General features: G+C 36.9%; 1 protein-coding gene across 1 annotated transcript in view; it reads right to left on the bottom strand.

Moving 5' to 3' along the window:
* atm (ATM serine/threonine kinase) overlaps positions 1-17334 on the bottom strand; it is a 77201-nt gene that overhangs the window by 12099 nt on the left and 47768 nt on the right. The window contains exons 38-52 of the mRNA XM_084419125.1: positions 16651-16809; positions 16457-16565; positions 14602-14690; positions 12009-12111; positions 11773-11921; positions 10032-10136; positions 7683-7802; positions 6447-6681; positions 4998-5168; positions 4760-4879; positions 2206-2423; positions 1910-2117; positions 1682-1810; positions 1452-1592; positions 772-910 (exon numbers count right to left, since the gene is read on the bottom strand). Of these exons, the coding sequence (XP_084275251.1) occupies positions 772-910; positions 1452-1592; positions 1682-1810; positions 1910-2117; positions 2206-2423; positions 4760-4879; positions 4998-5168; positions 6447-6681; positions 7683-7802; positions 10032-10136; positions 11773-11921; positions 12009-12111; positions 14602-14690; positions 16457-16565; positions 16651-16809 (2195 nt within the window). The remainder of the gene's footprint in view (positions 1-771; positions 911-1451; positions 1593-1681; positions 1811-1909; positions 2118-2205; positions 2424-4759; positions 4880-4997; positions 5169-6446; positions 6682-7682; positions 7803-10031; positions 10137-11772; positions 11922-12008; positions 12112-14601; positions 14691-16456; positions 16566-16650; positions 16810-17334) is intronic.

The following is a 17334-nucleotide window of genomic DNA, read 5'->3' on the forward strand; positions in this document are numbered from 1 at the left end:
ACTACTAATTAGTAAATTACCTGGTGCTTTTATCCAAAATGACTTAAAGTACAGGTAGTACAAATTTTGAGGGTGAAAAATGGATCTTAAAACACTTATAAAAATGTGTGACAAATGGTCAGTAAAAGCAAGTGCCTAATCCTAAAAAAAATATTAGTCCACTTTTTGCAATCATATTAAAATTTTAGACATGCCTAAAAGTTTAGTTTTAAACCATGATGTGTGTCTTTTTAGTTTTTTTTGGCAATAAACACTAAATACTAAAATAAACTTAATAAATATCTACAAATTATAATTACAATGTTTAAATTAAAATTAAAATGTCAAGGTGGGTAACAATATTGACTCATTAATATCAACACTTTCACAACATTGTGAGAATAAGAGTGGCCAGAATATTCGCTTGGATTTAGAATAACATAAAGGTTTAAATTTTGGTGAACTAATAAGTTATCATCCTTCAGTAGAGGCTAGTTAGTTTGACAAGGGCTCCGACATTAATGAACTAATACTTCCTATATATTAACCCTCTGGGGTGTTTTTAGGGTTAAAAAAAGAAAAACCATTTGTGCAAACATTTGAACAGCAATTAAATTACTTTTTACTTTCTAAAATGACCTGAAAATCAACTCAACATACAATATATCTATTACTTATCAAGTAAACACTGAATGTGTACAATTATTGCTTAAAAATGTGAACCTTTAAGTGCAAACTGATAATGGGAATAGACAGGAAGTGAATCTCATCAGATGGGTGACTTTTACTCACTCTTTTCAGTTTTATGGCGACTGGCGTCCATGTATGCCAACGTGATGTAGGCATTGCAAAGTGTCTCAATGTCTTTGACCATCTTGGGTCTCTTTTTACGAACCACGTCAATGATCTTTCGAGCGACCTCGGCCCGTTCCTGCAGACCAACACATGTCATTAAGGTTTTAGTAACAAAAAGGTTAGTCAGGACATAACGCTACTGTAAAACTAGATTTCTACATAGTATGTTTCCATGTTTTATTAACAGTTCATATTAGTATTGTGTATTTAGCATGGTAACTTAGTTTCCAACTATTTCCACAACTTATTGTATTATGAAAAACTAGTTTGAGACTGCTATTTAATAGCCTTCCTTTATACTGTTATTCATCAGAGTTAGTGATATTCTTACAGTTTATGTGATTGTTAAATAAAGTGGGACGGTACTTGTGTGTGTGTGTGTGTGTGTGTGTCAACTATTTTTGAGAAATAAATACTTGATTCAAATTCCTGAAAATTTGGGTCCCGGCTTAATGACAATGGGAAAATGTGCGTCCCATGGCCAAACCAGTTGAGAACCACTGATTTAGACTTTATAGAAACTCCCAGAGCAGAGAGAAAAATCTTCTCATAACAAATGTTTAGCCAATGCAGCCAAAACGTAAAAGACTTATGATTATGTCTTCTGTGTTTTATACCAAGTCCAGAGGGGAAGGTTGGCGGGCACTGCTCTTGGATAGACGACTGCGAGAGAAACTCTCATCCTTGTTGGCGTTGACCAGTGCCAAAATGATGAAGAGAGTGTGGTGGGGGTGGTCAGTGGATGACTGACAGATCAGCTGATGACAGAACACATGTCAGTTGTGCGTCTATGGTAGATTTCACTTATGAGGTTCAAATTCTGAATAAAAGTAAAGGAAAATGTTACCTGGTTTAGAACATGATGGAAGCCCACGTCCTGCGAGGTCACCGAACTGGACACTTTAGTGCCCATCCGAGCAGCCAACTGGTACATCAGGGGCAGGAACTTATATGATGGGATTTTCTTTACACCACTCTAATAAAAGCACAAACACAGATTACAACACAGAATCTTGACCGTATTTAGAGACTTTCATCTCTGCTTCCTCCGTACTTCTGGGAGATGTTGTCATACCTTCATCATGTCATTCACGGTCTTGACATCTGCATTCTCCAGCCAGAGGGAGGCCAGTCTGAAGACCCAGGTGTCATGTTCTTCTCCCAGCTCCAGGCACTGAATGTAGTTCTCCACGGCCTTGAGAAGGAAGCGGTTGCGGTCGGACTGTAGGTTAGCCAATGCCTTGACGTCCAGCTCTAGTTCTCTCTGAACTTTCACTGTGTATCTGCACATGAAAAAGAGACGCGTTTAACACTTTGTGTATGTGTCACTGGTGAGCAAAAGATTTCTAAAAAAGGTAGTTTCATGCTGACCTGTTGTTGCCGACCTTCCTCTCCCGCATCAGGTCCACTTCCTCCTTGGCCTTCTCCAGGAGAGCATGCTTGTTCTCAAACTCGGATGACTTCATGTAGTTTTCGATGCTCTGGTACTGTGCGTCAGAAAAACGGGCCAGCGAAAGGAAAGCCTGGGTCTTCTGGCTCTGGAGTTTAGCGTCTGAATCTCCACAGTGGTCCTCAATGACCTCCACAGCCTATCCAACGACACCACATCATTAATACAAACACAAAGGTTATGGTACCACGGTATGACCATGGCACTTCGACTGTAGCGCTGCATGATTTTGGGGAAAAAAAAAATCAAATTTTTCTTATAAAAATTGTGATATAAAATGTGATTTAAAAAAATTCCAGGTTTGCTGTGCTTGTTTGGATTTGGACTTGGATACAATTTTGTGGTTTTATATGAATATGGCAATAATAATAATAATAATAATAATAATTAATTTTATTATTTTTACTAAATTACTGAATAAAAACAAAATAAAACAAAGTTATACTACTGTTATATTTCAACTGTAAAAAAAGTATTTAAGAAATATAATATAATAATAAAAATTATCGTGTAAAAACAAATTGCCGCACATACATTTATTAAGCACATACATTTATTTAATTAAATTGCAGCCTTTGCGATTTGATAATCACACTCCACTTCACTATGGTGATCCGCATTAGATATTGATGGTGTATTGGCCAAACCTGTTCTTACGGTTCGCAACCTAGATTCCACACTCCTTCACTTCACACATTTCTTCTCTCACCAATTTGTCGTTTCTTCATCTCCACAACATTGCCAGGCTGTGTCCTATGCTTAGCTCCACTGATGCTGAAACCGTTGTTCATGCATTCATTACATCACGTCTTGACTACTGCAATGCTCTCTTTTTTGCTCAACGCTCTTCCCAATAATTTAATCAATAGGCTCCAGAACATTCATAATTCTGCTTTAATGGATCTCACCTTTCCCAAACAGTGTTCTCATTTCACCCCCATCCTCCGCAATCTACACTGGCTGTCTGTTTCCTATCAAATCCAATATAAATTCCTCCTCATCATTTTCAAAGCTCTCCCCACTGCCACTCTACAATATATTTATGATCTCCGTCACCCCACGTCGCTCGCTTACGTCCTTCCAGTAAGGGTTCTCTTGTTACACCCTGCTTTAAGCTGTCAATATTTGGAGGTAGGCGTTCAGCATTGCCTCTCACAAATTGTAGAATTGTACAATCGCTCCGGGACATCTCCAATATCCCTGACTTCAAGAGAACTGAAAACCCACATCACTGTAAAAAATGTCTAACCTCCCCAACTCAAAATTTTCTAGTGACTGGTCACATCTAAATTTTTGTGAAATTGAAAAAAGAAAGTGAGATTCTGTAAATTATCAAATTAAATTGACAGAATTTCACTTTGAAAATTTGGATGTGACCAGTCACTAGAAAATTTTGAGTTGGGGAGGTTAGACATTTTTTACAGTGCGCTCTTCCTTTAAAGGTCCTGTTCTTTGTGATCCCATTTTTCAAACTTTAGTTAGTGTGTAATGTTGCTGTTAGAGCATAAATAATACCTGTAAAATTATAAAGCTCAAAGTTCAATGCCAAGCGAGATATTTTATTTAACAGAAGTCCCCTTTCAAAGCCTACAGCGAACGGCCGGTTTGGACTACATCCCTCTACTTCCTCCTTTAATGACGTCACTAGAACAGTTTTTTGACTAACCTCCGCCCACAGGAATACACAAAAAAAGGGGGCGTGGTCTTGTTGTGCTCCCGCGGAGAAGAGGAAGAGTTGCGTTTGTAGAGTGTGTTTGTCGCCATGTCGTCGAGACGCTGTTATTTTCATCCCGGAGTCAAATCACCAATAACACTGAGCGCATGCATCTCTACGTTATGGTAAGAGGCGTGACCTTTCCGGTCACGTGTGCTAAGCTGCTGTCGAATCACAACACAGGAACCGCTGGCACAATCAGAACTCGTTACGTATTTCTGAAGGAGGGACTTCATAGAACAAGGAAGTCATCAGCCCGTTTTTAGGACAGTGAAAACAGCGGTATACAGATAAGTAAATTGTGTGAAAAATACAGTTTTTTTACACGCGAAACATGAACACATGTTATATTGCACACTGTAAACACAATCAAAGCTTCAAAAACACTGGAAAAACGGGACCTTTAATGATTTTGTGTGTGTTTCTGTATTATGTACTATACACTTGTTATCTCCTACTTTATTGTTGTATTTTTCCATTGTTGTATTGTAAAGCATCCTTGAATTGGCAGAAAGGAGCTATATAAAATAAACATTAATATTATTATTATTATTATTATTATTATATCGGGTTTTTGGTTTTATTTTGATTAAACATGCATCCCTACTTTGATATTTACCGAATTGTGTTATAAAGCTTATTCTATATGAATATCATACGTAATGACACTAGAAAAGAAATAGTGCACACTTAGACTACTTCTATGTCACTGAATTCCTTTTATTTCCCATCATGCCTTGCAGAATATATGAGCGCTTTACCCTCTCCAGATATTTCTCCAGAATGACAGCAGGGCTCTCCAGACAGGATTCAGCCAGCCAGCTTCCACACAGTCTCAAACACTCAGAATACACCGGCACCACAGCAGGGTTCACACACACCTGCTCACACAAAGACGTTCTGTGTTATTCAGCAGATATGCGAGTACTTGGCACATTTGGCATTATCTACACCTGTGAAATGGACTATAGAAGCCACCTTAAGCACACTTCAACTCACCAGATCCTCTAGTTTTTGGATCATCTGTTTGAGGAGCCCCAGAGCCAGCCCGTGTTCCTTCTTCACCCAGAACACCTGAGCCTCCTCCAGCTGGCAGGCCCATGAGCGGCTGCCGACGCCACCACTGACCAGGCTGTGCTGCTTCATGTGGAAAACGGCTCGCTCGGCCAGCTAGAACAACATATGCATGACATATGCCTTTGCATTATATAAGAAAATACCATAAAAGGGGCATTTTATTTCATGACAGAGCACAAAAACACTTTTCAGGTAAAATATTTCACAAAAAAGTTTGTTAGGTATTAATATATGAAACAAAAGTCTTATTGTTCAAAATGATGATTGATTTATACAACTATAGGTATACCCAAGTTTACCCGGATACATACAGTACACTCATGTTACTCAATTCTGACTTTTTTCTCACAATTGCAAGTTTATATCTCGCAATTCTGACATCTTTTCTCAGAATTGTGAGATATAAACTTGCAATTGCGAGTTATAAAGTCCAATTCTAAGGAAAAGAATATATCAAACATACACATCACACTTTTTTCCTCAGAATTCCAAGTTTATATCTCACAATTGTGACTTTATAACACGCATTTTTGACTTTATATCACGCAATTCTGAGATAATAAGTCAGAATTGTGAGATAAAAAGTCGCAATTACCTTTTTTATTTTCTATTCTGTGGCGGAAACAAGTTTCCATCGACATCGGTGTTTATACAGTATCTGAACTATAACCTTTTACCCCAGTACTTCTGTGATCATTTGAAAAATGATGTTACTGTGGGGTTAAAAAGACCGTGTGGACGCAGATCTGAATCAGTGTGATCGTACTTGTCGATGTTTAATAGACAGAGCCGAATTGTTGTCATATTTGCATACATACAGTATACTCATGTAAAGCAATATATAGTATATTAAATCTTTGCTACCTGATCGTTTATATCGTATCAAAATGTGAATTGTTTATTGCTCAGCTCTATATATAAAGCTGGATATATATCCAAATTTATCCACACATATACGGTACACTATATTATATATATATATATATATATATATATATATATCACTAATCTACCTGATTTTTTTTTATTTCATTGCAAAATCTAACTATATTATCGGCCAGCTCTTTATATAAACTTGGATGTCCAACTTTATCTGTATACATACAGTAAACTTGTGTAAGGCATGTATTATGTGTACTATATAGCAAACTACTTGCTTGTATCGTCCCAAAATGTAAACTATATTATAGCCCAGATCTGCTAAAAGTGACTTTAAGGCATTAAGATGTTATAAGCATTAACATCATGATTTTCTGTTTAAAACAATGTGTATTGTGAAAAATGCTATACAAATTCATTTGACATGTTCATACGGTAATATAATGCGCTACACCAATGACACATGAGTCTGACACACAGACATGGACAGACCTGTGTGTTTCCTGCAGAACGAGCCAGCTTGCACAGCTCCATCAGGTGGGAGGAATAGGCAGAAAGCAGGTATTTCTTCTTCTCTGGGTCCGTCTCTGAGGAAATCAGTGTTTCCTGTACGGAGGAGCGCAAGGCTAAGACGGGCTCCACCAGACTGAAATCACTGTCGCTTAGGAGATCCGAGTGCTGTTGCCACTTCCTGTAGACTTCATTGAGGCTGGAGTCAGTTACAGGCCTGGCAAGAACAGAAACATACTATATATTAATATACAGTCATACAATCATATACACTCATTTCTTGTATTTGGATCTATAATCTAAAAAAAAAAAATCACTTATTTTACCTTTTTAAGGGAAAACTAATTAAATGACTGAAATTAATTACTTAATAATGCATTATACCCAACACTGCAGCTATGTATGTGTGATATCATGTTGTTGTTGTTTTAACATTAAGGGTCAAAACACTTCCAGATCTCACAAAAAGGAGTAAAGTTCTTGCATTAACACGAGGTTGCTTTAAATAAATTAAAAAAACTGCTTTGTAAAACAGATTTTAAAAGATTTTTGATGTCTTTATAAAAAACTAAAAAGATCCGTTTGCATTTCCATTCATATCAATAAGACTCAATACTTCTTCTGTTGATCCCTGAGGGGAAATGAAAGTGTTAACAGACAGAAAGAAAAAGACACAAAACATTATAAACAATACTCGAAATAACTCTGATAATTAACTTTTGTTAATGATAATGATAATAACCCTGTGCAGAAGTATATCAGATACTCAGTTCTTGCTCAGTTCTGCTGGCAAGCTGATCACTTGAACCTAACATCACATGTGACTAACGACTACATACACATGAAAATTAGGGCTGTGCTGATTGGCTGAGGAACATTTGCAAGCCATTAAACTGCCATGTCATCATAGAATCATATTTTTAAGTGACTGTCAATGAGAAAGATGCTCTTTGCACCCAGATAGTTTAGTCACAAAAGCTACATAGCACTAATTTGACCTTGACTTGATAGAAACATATACAATAACATTTAGAATCTATGAAAATTTGACTCTAAAGTTCTTAGATTCCTCAAGAAAAAAAAATCAAGTTTTAAGATTTGATATGATACTCAAACTTGATTTTTTTCTTGAGGAATCTAAGAACTTTAGAGTCAAATTGTCAGTGTAGAACATAGTGCTTTTGCTTCTATGACTGTAAGATGCGAGTGTAACGTGACCTGGAGAAAAGCTCCTCGACGCCCCGCAGCTCACTGATCCTCTGCAGGTTACAGAGAGCGGGATACAGTGAAGACACGGCCTCCAGACTCCCACGACACAACTCCTCCACCTCATGACCTCTGGCAGAACAGGCAAACACACACAGGTCACATGGATGATGCCTCGTGGACAGGTTCTATATTCGTAAGTGTTACTCAAGTCATAAAGTGAGGACAAGAAGTATCCACAAAAACATCCACTTATTTTACCAGTGTAGAGGCCCATTCTCACCAAGAATGATAACTGTAGAGATAACTATGACGATAACTACATAAGCATCCACACCAATGCATAATATCATTGTTTATTATAAGAGCGCGCTGCAGCTTTGTCGTCTGCCACTTTAAACGCTAAAACATTTTAAAGTCAGATGGGTTGAAAAGTTGAAAGTTATAGAGTATTATCTAGTAATGTGCATTATGTGAAGTCGTGAAAACTTTTTTTCAGTTAAAGAAATTGTATAAACTGCAATCTATTCTTTTAACCAAAGACTTTGAGACTTGTTATGCATTCTTGTATTTCCACACGTTGGATTACATTTAAGCATTAGTTGAATGCCTTCAGTATGTCCAAAATGCTGCAGCAAGACTTTTAACTAATACCAGGAAAAGCGATTATATAGCACCGGTGTTGATATCTCTTCACTGGCTACCTGTAATATACAAAATACAATACAAGGTTTTAATGTTTGTCTACAAAGCACTGCATGATCAGGCTCCAAAGTGTTGAATTTACGTACAGCACTTTGGTCTACTTTTTGTGTGGTTTTGAAAGTGCTTTAAAAATCAATTTTGAGTTGAGTTGAGAATATTACTACTTCACATAGACCTTATGTAGCCCCGCCCCTTTTCAGCGCCACGCTCGTTGTCTTTTGACTTCCGGTCTGTATTTTCACAGCGATCTTGCGTATTTACGAATGACACGGTTCGTTTTAAAATCTTCCCGGTCGACTGATATTTGTTAAGACATTTGCTTTAAACATTACAATCCTCATGATAACTTTCATTAACTTTACATCAAGTAAATTACTCCGTAATTTCTGAAATATACAGAGCGAGTTCAAAGTTCAAAGACAATATTCTAAAGATGGCGGCGCCCTCGTTTCTCTGGCGCATAAGGTCTATAAGGTCACCATGATTATACAAAGCAAGACATGTTCCTGGGCTGGGTAAACATGTTTTGTTGATCCTGGAACAAAATTCCTGTCCAAAATTTGAATCCCAACCATAACCCTACCTCTAAACTAGGGCTGCACAATATATCGGAACTATCGAAATATCGCAAATGTATATATCGCAATATGCATATCGCAACGGCTTGCAATAACTGGGGTCATGAACAGAAGACAAAGAAAATCACTCACTGCTCTTGGCTGAATAACTTTTGTAGCTTTAATAAGAATCAGAATATATATTTAATTCATACAGTGAAAACTAAGCAGTATTGTATTTTTACGTTTGATTATTCAGTTTCTGTTGTTAAATAAATCTAATGTACGCCTAAAAACCCTAAACCCCCGAGGTTTACACTGATGTTAAAATAACACTTCTTATGCTACAGTAAAACACTGCTGTTCACTTTCAGAAGTTGTAGGGATGTTTTCTTGTCACAAAAAGAATGTGAAACACGCATGTAGGTTATATAATTTTAAATATATTTTAATGATAATTTAAGTTCATTTGACACACTTTAAGCATTATCGCATCGCATATCAAATATCACATTATTTAACGAGTTATCGCATATCGCATTTTTCTTCAATATCGTGCAGCCCTACTCTAAACCTAACCCTACCCATAACATTTCTCTAAAATCAGAGGGAAATGATAGTGAATAACACTGATGTAGAAGCACCTAACCCTGGTTGTAAGCCTAAACTAGATATAAAGTGTAAACTTGTCCCTCAAATCTGATTGGTTGATTGAAATGTTGTTCCAGGATCTACAACGATGTTGCTCATCCAGGAACATGTTGCACTTGGGTGAAATTAGGTTTCACCTTCCTGTACGCAGAGTACTCATTCTGTACTGTACGCATTAGCCACTTACCTTCTAAAAGAGGGCAATAATCGCGGTTAAATCAAATAATAGATATTTAATAATCACGGTTAAATCAAATAATAGATATTTAATAATCGGTTAAATCAAATAATAGATATTTAATAATCGCGACAGGCCTTGTTATCGTTATAATTGTGGTGTGGACGTCCCTATTGTAATTGAATTAGAACGATTATATTAACTTTATAGTTATTGTTATAGTTATCGTCCTTGGTGTGAGAACAGGGCTTAACAGTGCAAACTGGTTACCTGGCGTAGTTGAGGGTTTGCTCAAATAGGGACAGTTCTCTATCTCTCAAAGCTTGGAGGGCATTGAACAAGGACTCATTGATGCCAGGCTTCAGCTTCTCATTTCTGAAAAAAAGAGAGAGGGTAAAAGTACAACTGAAAAAAACCTTCACTACAGTTGAAAGTAAGTAATGATTATAATACCGTTCCATGGTTAAGGCGGGCGCACACTGAGCGAGTTCGGACACTCGAGAGGTTTGTGAGCCATTGCACACGTTACGAGTCAGTTAACCTGATAATCTCGTCAAAACAGCTGGTACACGGCACTATTACGACTGTATTACAGGGTGAGCCGGCAGAGATCACACGAGCTTTCGCGCTGAACACGAAGATTGGAGCTTTCAATGTTGCTGCTATAGCGTCAGATAGAAAAAAGAAAGAAAATAAAAAAAACGAGTGTGAAAATTACGCATCTGCAGCGAAAGACGCAGCCATTCCTTTCAACAAAAACAACTAGAGAGTGTATTTGTGTGTGTGTCAGTGTGTGTAGGGATCTATAATAATATTCATGGATCTAGCCCAGGGGTAGTCAATTAAAGTTCCAAGAGGTTCGGTCTCCATATTTCCTTCCCAGCGGAGGTCTGGACAATACTTTTTTGGAACAGTTAAACATTTCCATCGAGGCTCAAAAAAAAAACACCTAAACACTCAAAATAATCATCAAAGATGAGAATTTTCAGCCCATAGAGCCTGAACAGTGATTTTTACAAAAAATGTATCCAAAAAAGTAAATATTTCTACCAACTGGATATGAATATAAAAGGTTAGATCAGATGTTTTAATAGGCTATTTTTATTTATTTATTTATTTTACATTTAGACACCTAAGTGTATATGGCACACAGAAGGCTGAGAATAAACATATGTTCAGGTTTACCTCTTAAGAAAAGTATGGACCATTTTTATTTTTTCTTTATCTTGCTCAAAGCAATAACCAACTAAAAACAAACAATGTACAAAATCTAATAATCAAAACTCTCATCATGAGGACAAAACAAAGTTAACTAGTAATTTTAAAGTTTTTTTGTCTTTCCTTGCTATCTCTAAATAATTTTCCAAATTATATTATGAAATGCTCTTCATATGCTGATTAATAATTCTAAATGTATGAAAAACCGTCTAAAGACGCCACAGATGAACTAGTTTATAGTTAAACGATCAGAATCATCAATGACAGATCAAAATAAGTGTATTAGCAATTCTCATTTCTCATCAAAAGTATCTATTTTGCTGCTCACCATGTTTCTGCTACTGTTATTAAAATAACCGTGTCGTCTGCAGCCATTAATGTGGCGCTTTACGTTTTAAGCGAGGGAGAGACACACACAAGAAGGGAAAGAGCTTGAATGAAGCATTTTGGCTCTAGATAAACATATTATAGATATAGCTCTGTTGTTTTGATGCGTTGCTCACTTCAATCTGTAGAAACGGTAAAATGGCGCAATTATGTCCCGCGGTCCCACTGATCTAGCCTATGTGACGTGGTTGTGTATGATTTGGCAATAGGGGACAGCCTATACACTGATGAAAATCGTCCGACACATTTTTGAAACATGTTTGAAAATTATCGGGAGGTGCTCGTCTTGTTATTCCTCTCACACAATGCCAGCCGCGACCAAACGTGCATCAGCGACTTCCTCCGAGAGAAAAGACAGCAAACTTGTGTGCGTCCGACTTTAAGGAGCGTTGATCCAAACACACACCTCTCAGGCAGGTCGCAGTCCCACTGTGTGCTTCTCCAGGCAGCCTGAAAGCGCAGCTCTCGGAGTTCAGGACTCCACTCCACCCCCTCTCTCTCCAGCCCGTGGAGATACGTGCGCAGAATGCCACACAAACCGAAGTTCTGCAGACCCTGAGAGAGACGCACACCGACCGCTGTTACCCAGAGACCACCACTTTAAATCGCATCCTCATAATTTGGCAGAAGCTTCAACCGTACCTCTACTATGCCAATCTGTCGAGTGACCTCTGGGAGGTTGGAGTGAAGGTCATACGAAACCAAAGCCTTTTCCCACATGGCCTCATGTTCATACGTCCGAATTCTGGAGACCACACACACACACACAAACACAAACACACACACACACAAACACAAAGAAAACATCAGCACCTTTACATTTAGATCTTATTTAGTAAGAAAGTAAAAATAGCTACAGGGTAACGCAACAATAAGGACCATTAATTAACATTAACAAAACATTATTAAGTTAGTTAATAAAAAAAACGGTAACACTTTACAATAAGGTTCAGTTATTAAACATTAATGTATTAATTAACATAAACTAACCATGAGCAATACATTTGTTACTGTTTTTTTTCTTCTTTGTTAACGTTAGTTAATAAAAATACAGCTGCTCATTGTTCGTTCATGTTCACAGAGCGCTAACTAATGTTAACAAGATTTTAATAAAGTATTAGTAAATGTTGAAATTAACAAAGAATGCTGTATAAGTGCAGTTCATTATTTGTTAATGTTAACTAATGTAGTTAACTAATGTTAACTAATGAACCTTATTGTAAAGTGTTACCAAAAAAACTGTTACACTACAATTTATGAAACTACATTTCATAAATTTCATGCATTTATGAAATGAAAAACAAGCAGAATGAATTTGTGTAAATTGTTTGTAAAGTTGTTTTGATTTACAGTACCAGTCAAAAGTTTGGAAACATTACCATTTTTAATGTATTTGAAAGAAGTCTCTTATGCTCATCAAGCCTGCAGTTAAAAAAAAAAAAACAGTAATATTATGAAATATTATTACAATTTAAAATAATGGTTCTCTTTTTTAATATATTTTAAAATGTAATTTATTTTTGTGATGCAAAGCTGAATTTTCATCAGCAAGTACTCCAGTCTTTGGTGTCTTATGATCCTTCAGAAATCATTCTAATATGATGATTTGATACTCAGTTATTATCAATGATGGAAACAGTTGTGCTGTTTAATATATTTTTTTGGAATACTTTTTTCAGGATTCATTGATGAGTAAAACGTTAACAGCATTTATTCATAAAAACAGCATTTATTCAAAATAAAAACATTTCTAACAATATAAATCGTTGCCATCACCTTTTATCAATTTAACGCATCCTTGTTGAATTAAAGTACTAATTTCTTTAAAAAAAAAAAGTTATTGTTCCCAAACTTTTGAACGGTAGTGTATATTGTTACAAAAGATTTCTATTCTAAATAAATACAGTTCTTTTTAACTTTTTATTCATCAAATAATCCTGAAAAAAGTATCTCAGGTTATAAAAAAAATATTAAGCAGCACAACTGTTTCCAACATTGATCATAAATCAGCATATTAGAATGATTTCTGAAGGATCATAAGACACCAAAGACTGGAGTACTTGCTGATGAAAATTCAGCTTTGCATCACAAAAATAAATTACATTTTAAAGTATATTAAAAAAGAGAACCATTATTTTAAATTGTAACAATATTTCATAATATTACTGTTTTTTTGTTTTGTTTTGTTTTTTTAACTGCAGGCTTGATGAGCATAAGAGACTTCTTTCAAAAACATTAAAAATAGTAATGTTTCCAAACTTTTGACTGGTACTGTATATTTTTGGATTCATGAAAGTGTCTGTATTTTCAATTGGAATTTTACGTGAACAAAATCATCTGAAAGCTTAGTTTTCTTTTAGGCAAACTGACACTGCATTTAACATAATGCATAATGCATTTATACAGTATAATGACCAAATTAATTGATTATCCAATAAGTTAAATGTAAAAAAATAAAAAAAATTCTTTAATAAACAAAAATGACTGAAAACACCTGCACTGTCTGGCTTTCTTTTTATTATAGATACTATGGAAGTACTTTATTTTACAGTCCTGTTCCACATGAACACACTATATTTATTATAGTTATTACAATAACTGGGTCATAACTAGGTTCTAAATCTGAACCTAACCTAAACCCATGTAGTTACCTTATATGAACCGGTACTTTCTTAGGTAAATACACTGTAAGTACACATAAGTGCATGTACTGTAAAATAAAGTGCAACCAATACTATTATTCTGATCATCAGTAGAATTTTTGTGCAAGCTTTAATTATTATTTTTGTAAGGCATATGGCCAATTAGTCTCTTTTGCATTTATGCAATATACTGGAGCCAAACCTGAGAAGGAAGTCCAGAAGATCCCACAGCAATCCTGTAGTAATTATGGGTGGTGATTATGCTAATTTGAATGAGCGCGTAAAAGTGCCCTATTTACGAATAATTGGAATTCATTACCGTTCACACGTTTAACTATCGAATCTACATAACATAAACAAAAATAGGTTAATGAAGCATTTTTGTGAACCCAAAGGAGTTTTGGGAAGGTCCATTGTTTTGCACAAATTACTCTGAATTTACTTAATTTGTAAATGTATTTGTTAATTCATATATGTATTCCTCATTCGATCTTGAATGAGGCCCATTGTGCATACAGTGTATATTCATATTTACATTTATTAAAACAGCTGGGTTTATTTAAAAGATCATCTGTTGAGTTGAAAAGTCTCACCTAGTCAGAGGACTGATTAACTTCCCCCCTCCACATCCATACAGGCTGTCAGGTTCTCCAATGCACCTGTACACTTCAATCAGAAGATCCTGACACAGACCAATCAAAGTCTTACTGAACATCCCAGTGTTTTCTGCATTATAATCAGTGAAGGAGAGTGTGTGAGCGGTGCAGAGAAGTGGAGTTACAGTGGCTAAGTTTACATGCAACCAGATAGGGCTGTAGTACTCGAGTCCGGACTCGAGACCGTTTTTCTATGGTCTCGGACTTGTCTCGGACTCGCTGGTATTCGGACTCGGACTTGTCTCGGTCTCGGCCACTGGTCTTGCCAAATATGGCTTTTGGTCTCGACCGAGTCCAGGAGTCTTTATTATGTTCCCAGTAATCACACATACGTCGCCGCGATATTAAAACAAAATATTATTGGAGGGAAAGTGAAACACTGGCCACTTAATAACTATGGGCATTTCGGGTCTTTTTCGTGAGCCGGCTCGTTTCACTCAGCTCACTGAAAAGAGCCGGCTCTTTTGACTCACAAACGGCTCTTTAAAAAATAAATGTTTAAATAAACTCGCTGAAAGTCCACCGCTAGTGCATCGTGAATATTCACATTTTTTATTGTCCATAACACCCCGAAAACTAGCCTGCTTGCCTTGCACATCTAATTAATGGGCAAAGGTTTCCGACTTTTTTTCTTACCTTTCTTTCTTTGCCTATTCCACGAGTGGTAACGTTAGGCTCCAATGACTGGCTGTTTTAAAATATAGCAAATATCGAAACAAAATAACCCAGCTCATAACTTGCAGGTTTGCTTAGTGGCAAACTTTTTTCATTTGATTGCTTCAGCCGCCACCCGCCTGAATTTAATTAAAATATTATTTTTCGTCACGTCATCCGCCCGATCCGCGGTTTATCCGCATCTCTTGTGTGTGTGTGTGTGTGAGTTGGCTCGGCCTTCCCTCATGCAGTTTAATTGGTTGACATCGCGTGTATGATTGACAGGAACAGAATGTGAGGCTGATCAGACAGTCGAAACGAATGTGTGTGCTCCTTTAGGCCTATATAATTTTTTTTTTTTTTTTTTTTTTTTGTCAATTATTTTAAATAAAATTAAAATTATTCATTATTTCATTATTACATAGTGATTTAATTTCTATAGGCTATAGCCTATATTTTTTTAGCAGACTTTTTTTTTTCCTGTCCTGGACTTGGTCTTGACTCAGACTCGAACCTTTTTGGACTCGGTCTTGACTCGGACTCGAACCTCTTTGGACTCGGTCTTGACTTGGACTCGACTAGTCCTGGTCTTGGACTTGTCTTGGACTCGACAAAGGTGGTCTTGACTACAGCCCTACAACCAGATAATCCGTTAGTAATCGGGTTGACGGCTCAATCGGACTGAAAAGCCTTCATGGTAAACACCTTAATCGATCCGAATGAAATTTCGATCGGATTGAAAGGGGTGGTTTATTCCTTTTCTAATCCGATCAAGAGAACATGTAAACACTTGATCGGATTAAAAACCGAAACTGAAAGGACTGCGCATGTGCTATGACGTTAACTAGCGTAATGACGTATGACGCGCTGAACGAGCTGTTCTTCCAGTTGAATAAAGTGTCATATAAATGAGTGTCCCGTCATTCTAAAATTCTCCTTTCACTGCGTCTTTGAAGTGGAGCAGGACAACGGCCCACCGGTCCTTGTTTCGGATTCTCATCCACGTTCGGATTCATCAATCGGAATGAAACAAAAGTTGTGCATGTAAACGTAGCCAGTGAAGAGTGGAGTTGAAGCGCAGTGATGAAATGGCTGTCGCTCCACTTGCTTCCAGGCTCTGATACCCATCATCACCCACCTGGAGACTGATGCCAGAGTCTTCTAAACTCTTCTCATTCACGCTGCTGATGGACAGAGTCTGGCTGCACTCATCAAACGTGATCCGTCTCGACACTCGAGCCTGTAAGCTGAGACAAACACATGCCATTGGTCACTATATGGCTCTTCACACAACAACCGTGAATAAGCAAGTCAGAGTGTCACTGGCAGTACCTTCGGCTCTGCTCCATGTTGGATCTGATCTTGTCCACGTAGATCTCAGAGTACAGGAGAGCGGTGAAATGGGCCGAACACACCTGGGCGGCTCCAGCCACCTCCAGGTAATTCAGATCCAGCCAGAAATTAGAGTCACACACCGTCCCATATTCATTACTTAAAAAAACAAAAACAAAATGTTACAGTTTATATCACAATTACTGCACTTTACAATGTAACAATGTACTTTAAATGAATAGTTCACTTAACATTTTTAATTGTCATCATTTACTCTCCCTCAAGTTGTTCCAAACCTGTATGAGTTTCTTTCTTCTGTTGAACACAAAAGAGAATATTCTGAAGACTGTCTGTAAGCAGACAGTTGATGGACTCCATTGACTTACATAGTAGGAAAAGGGTAACTGTCTGGTTACCAACATTTTTCAAAATATCTTCTTTTGGTTCAGCAGAAGAAAGAAACTCATACAGGTTTGGAACAACTTGAGGGAGAGTAAATGATGACAATTTGTAGTTTTTAAGTGAACCATTTCTTTAACCATTTAACCAGGTCTCATTACAAATGCTCAACAAAGCAGCTTACTGTGGATCAGCACGGCGAAATTGCTTGACTAACTTGAACATGAGCAAAATCTGCTTGGAAATCCTCACGCAAAACTCTCGAGCAGCAATAAATGTTACCAC

The sequence above is a fragment of the Rutilus rutilus genome (genome assembly GCF_951802725.1).
Source record: "Rutilus rutilus genome assembly, chromosome: 9".
Taxonomy (NCBI): Eukaryota; Metazoa; Chordata; class Actinopteri; order Cypriniformes; family Leuciscidae; genus Rutilus; species Rutilus rutilus.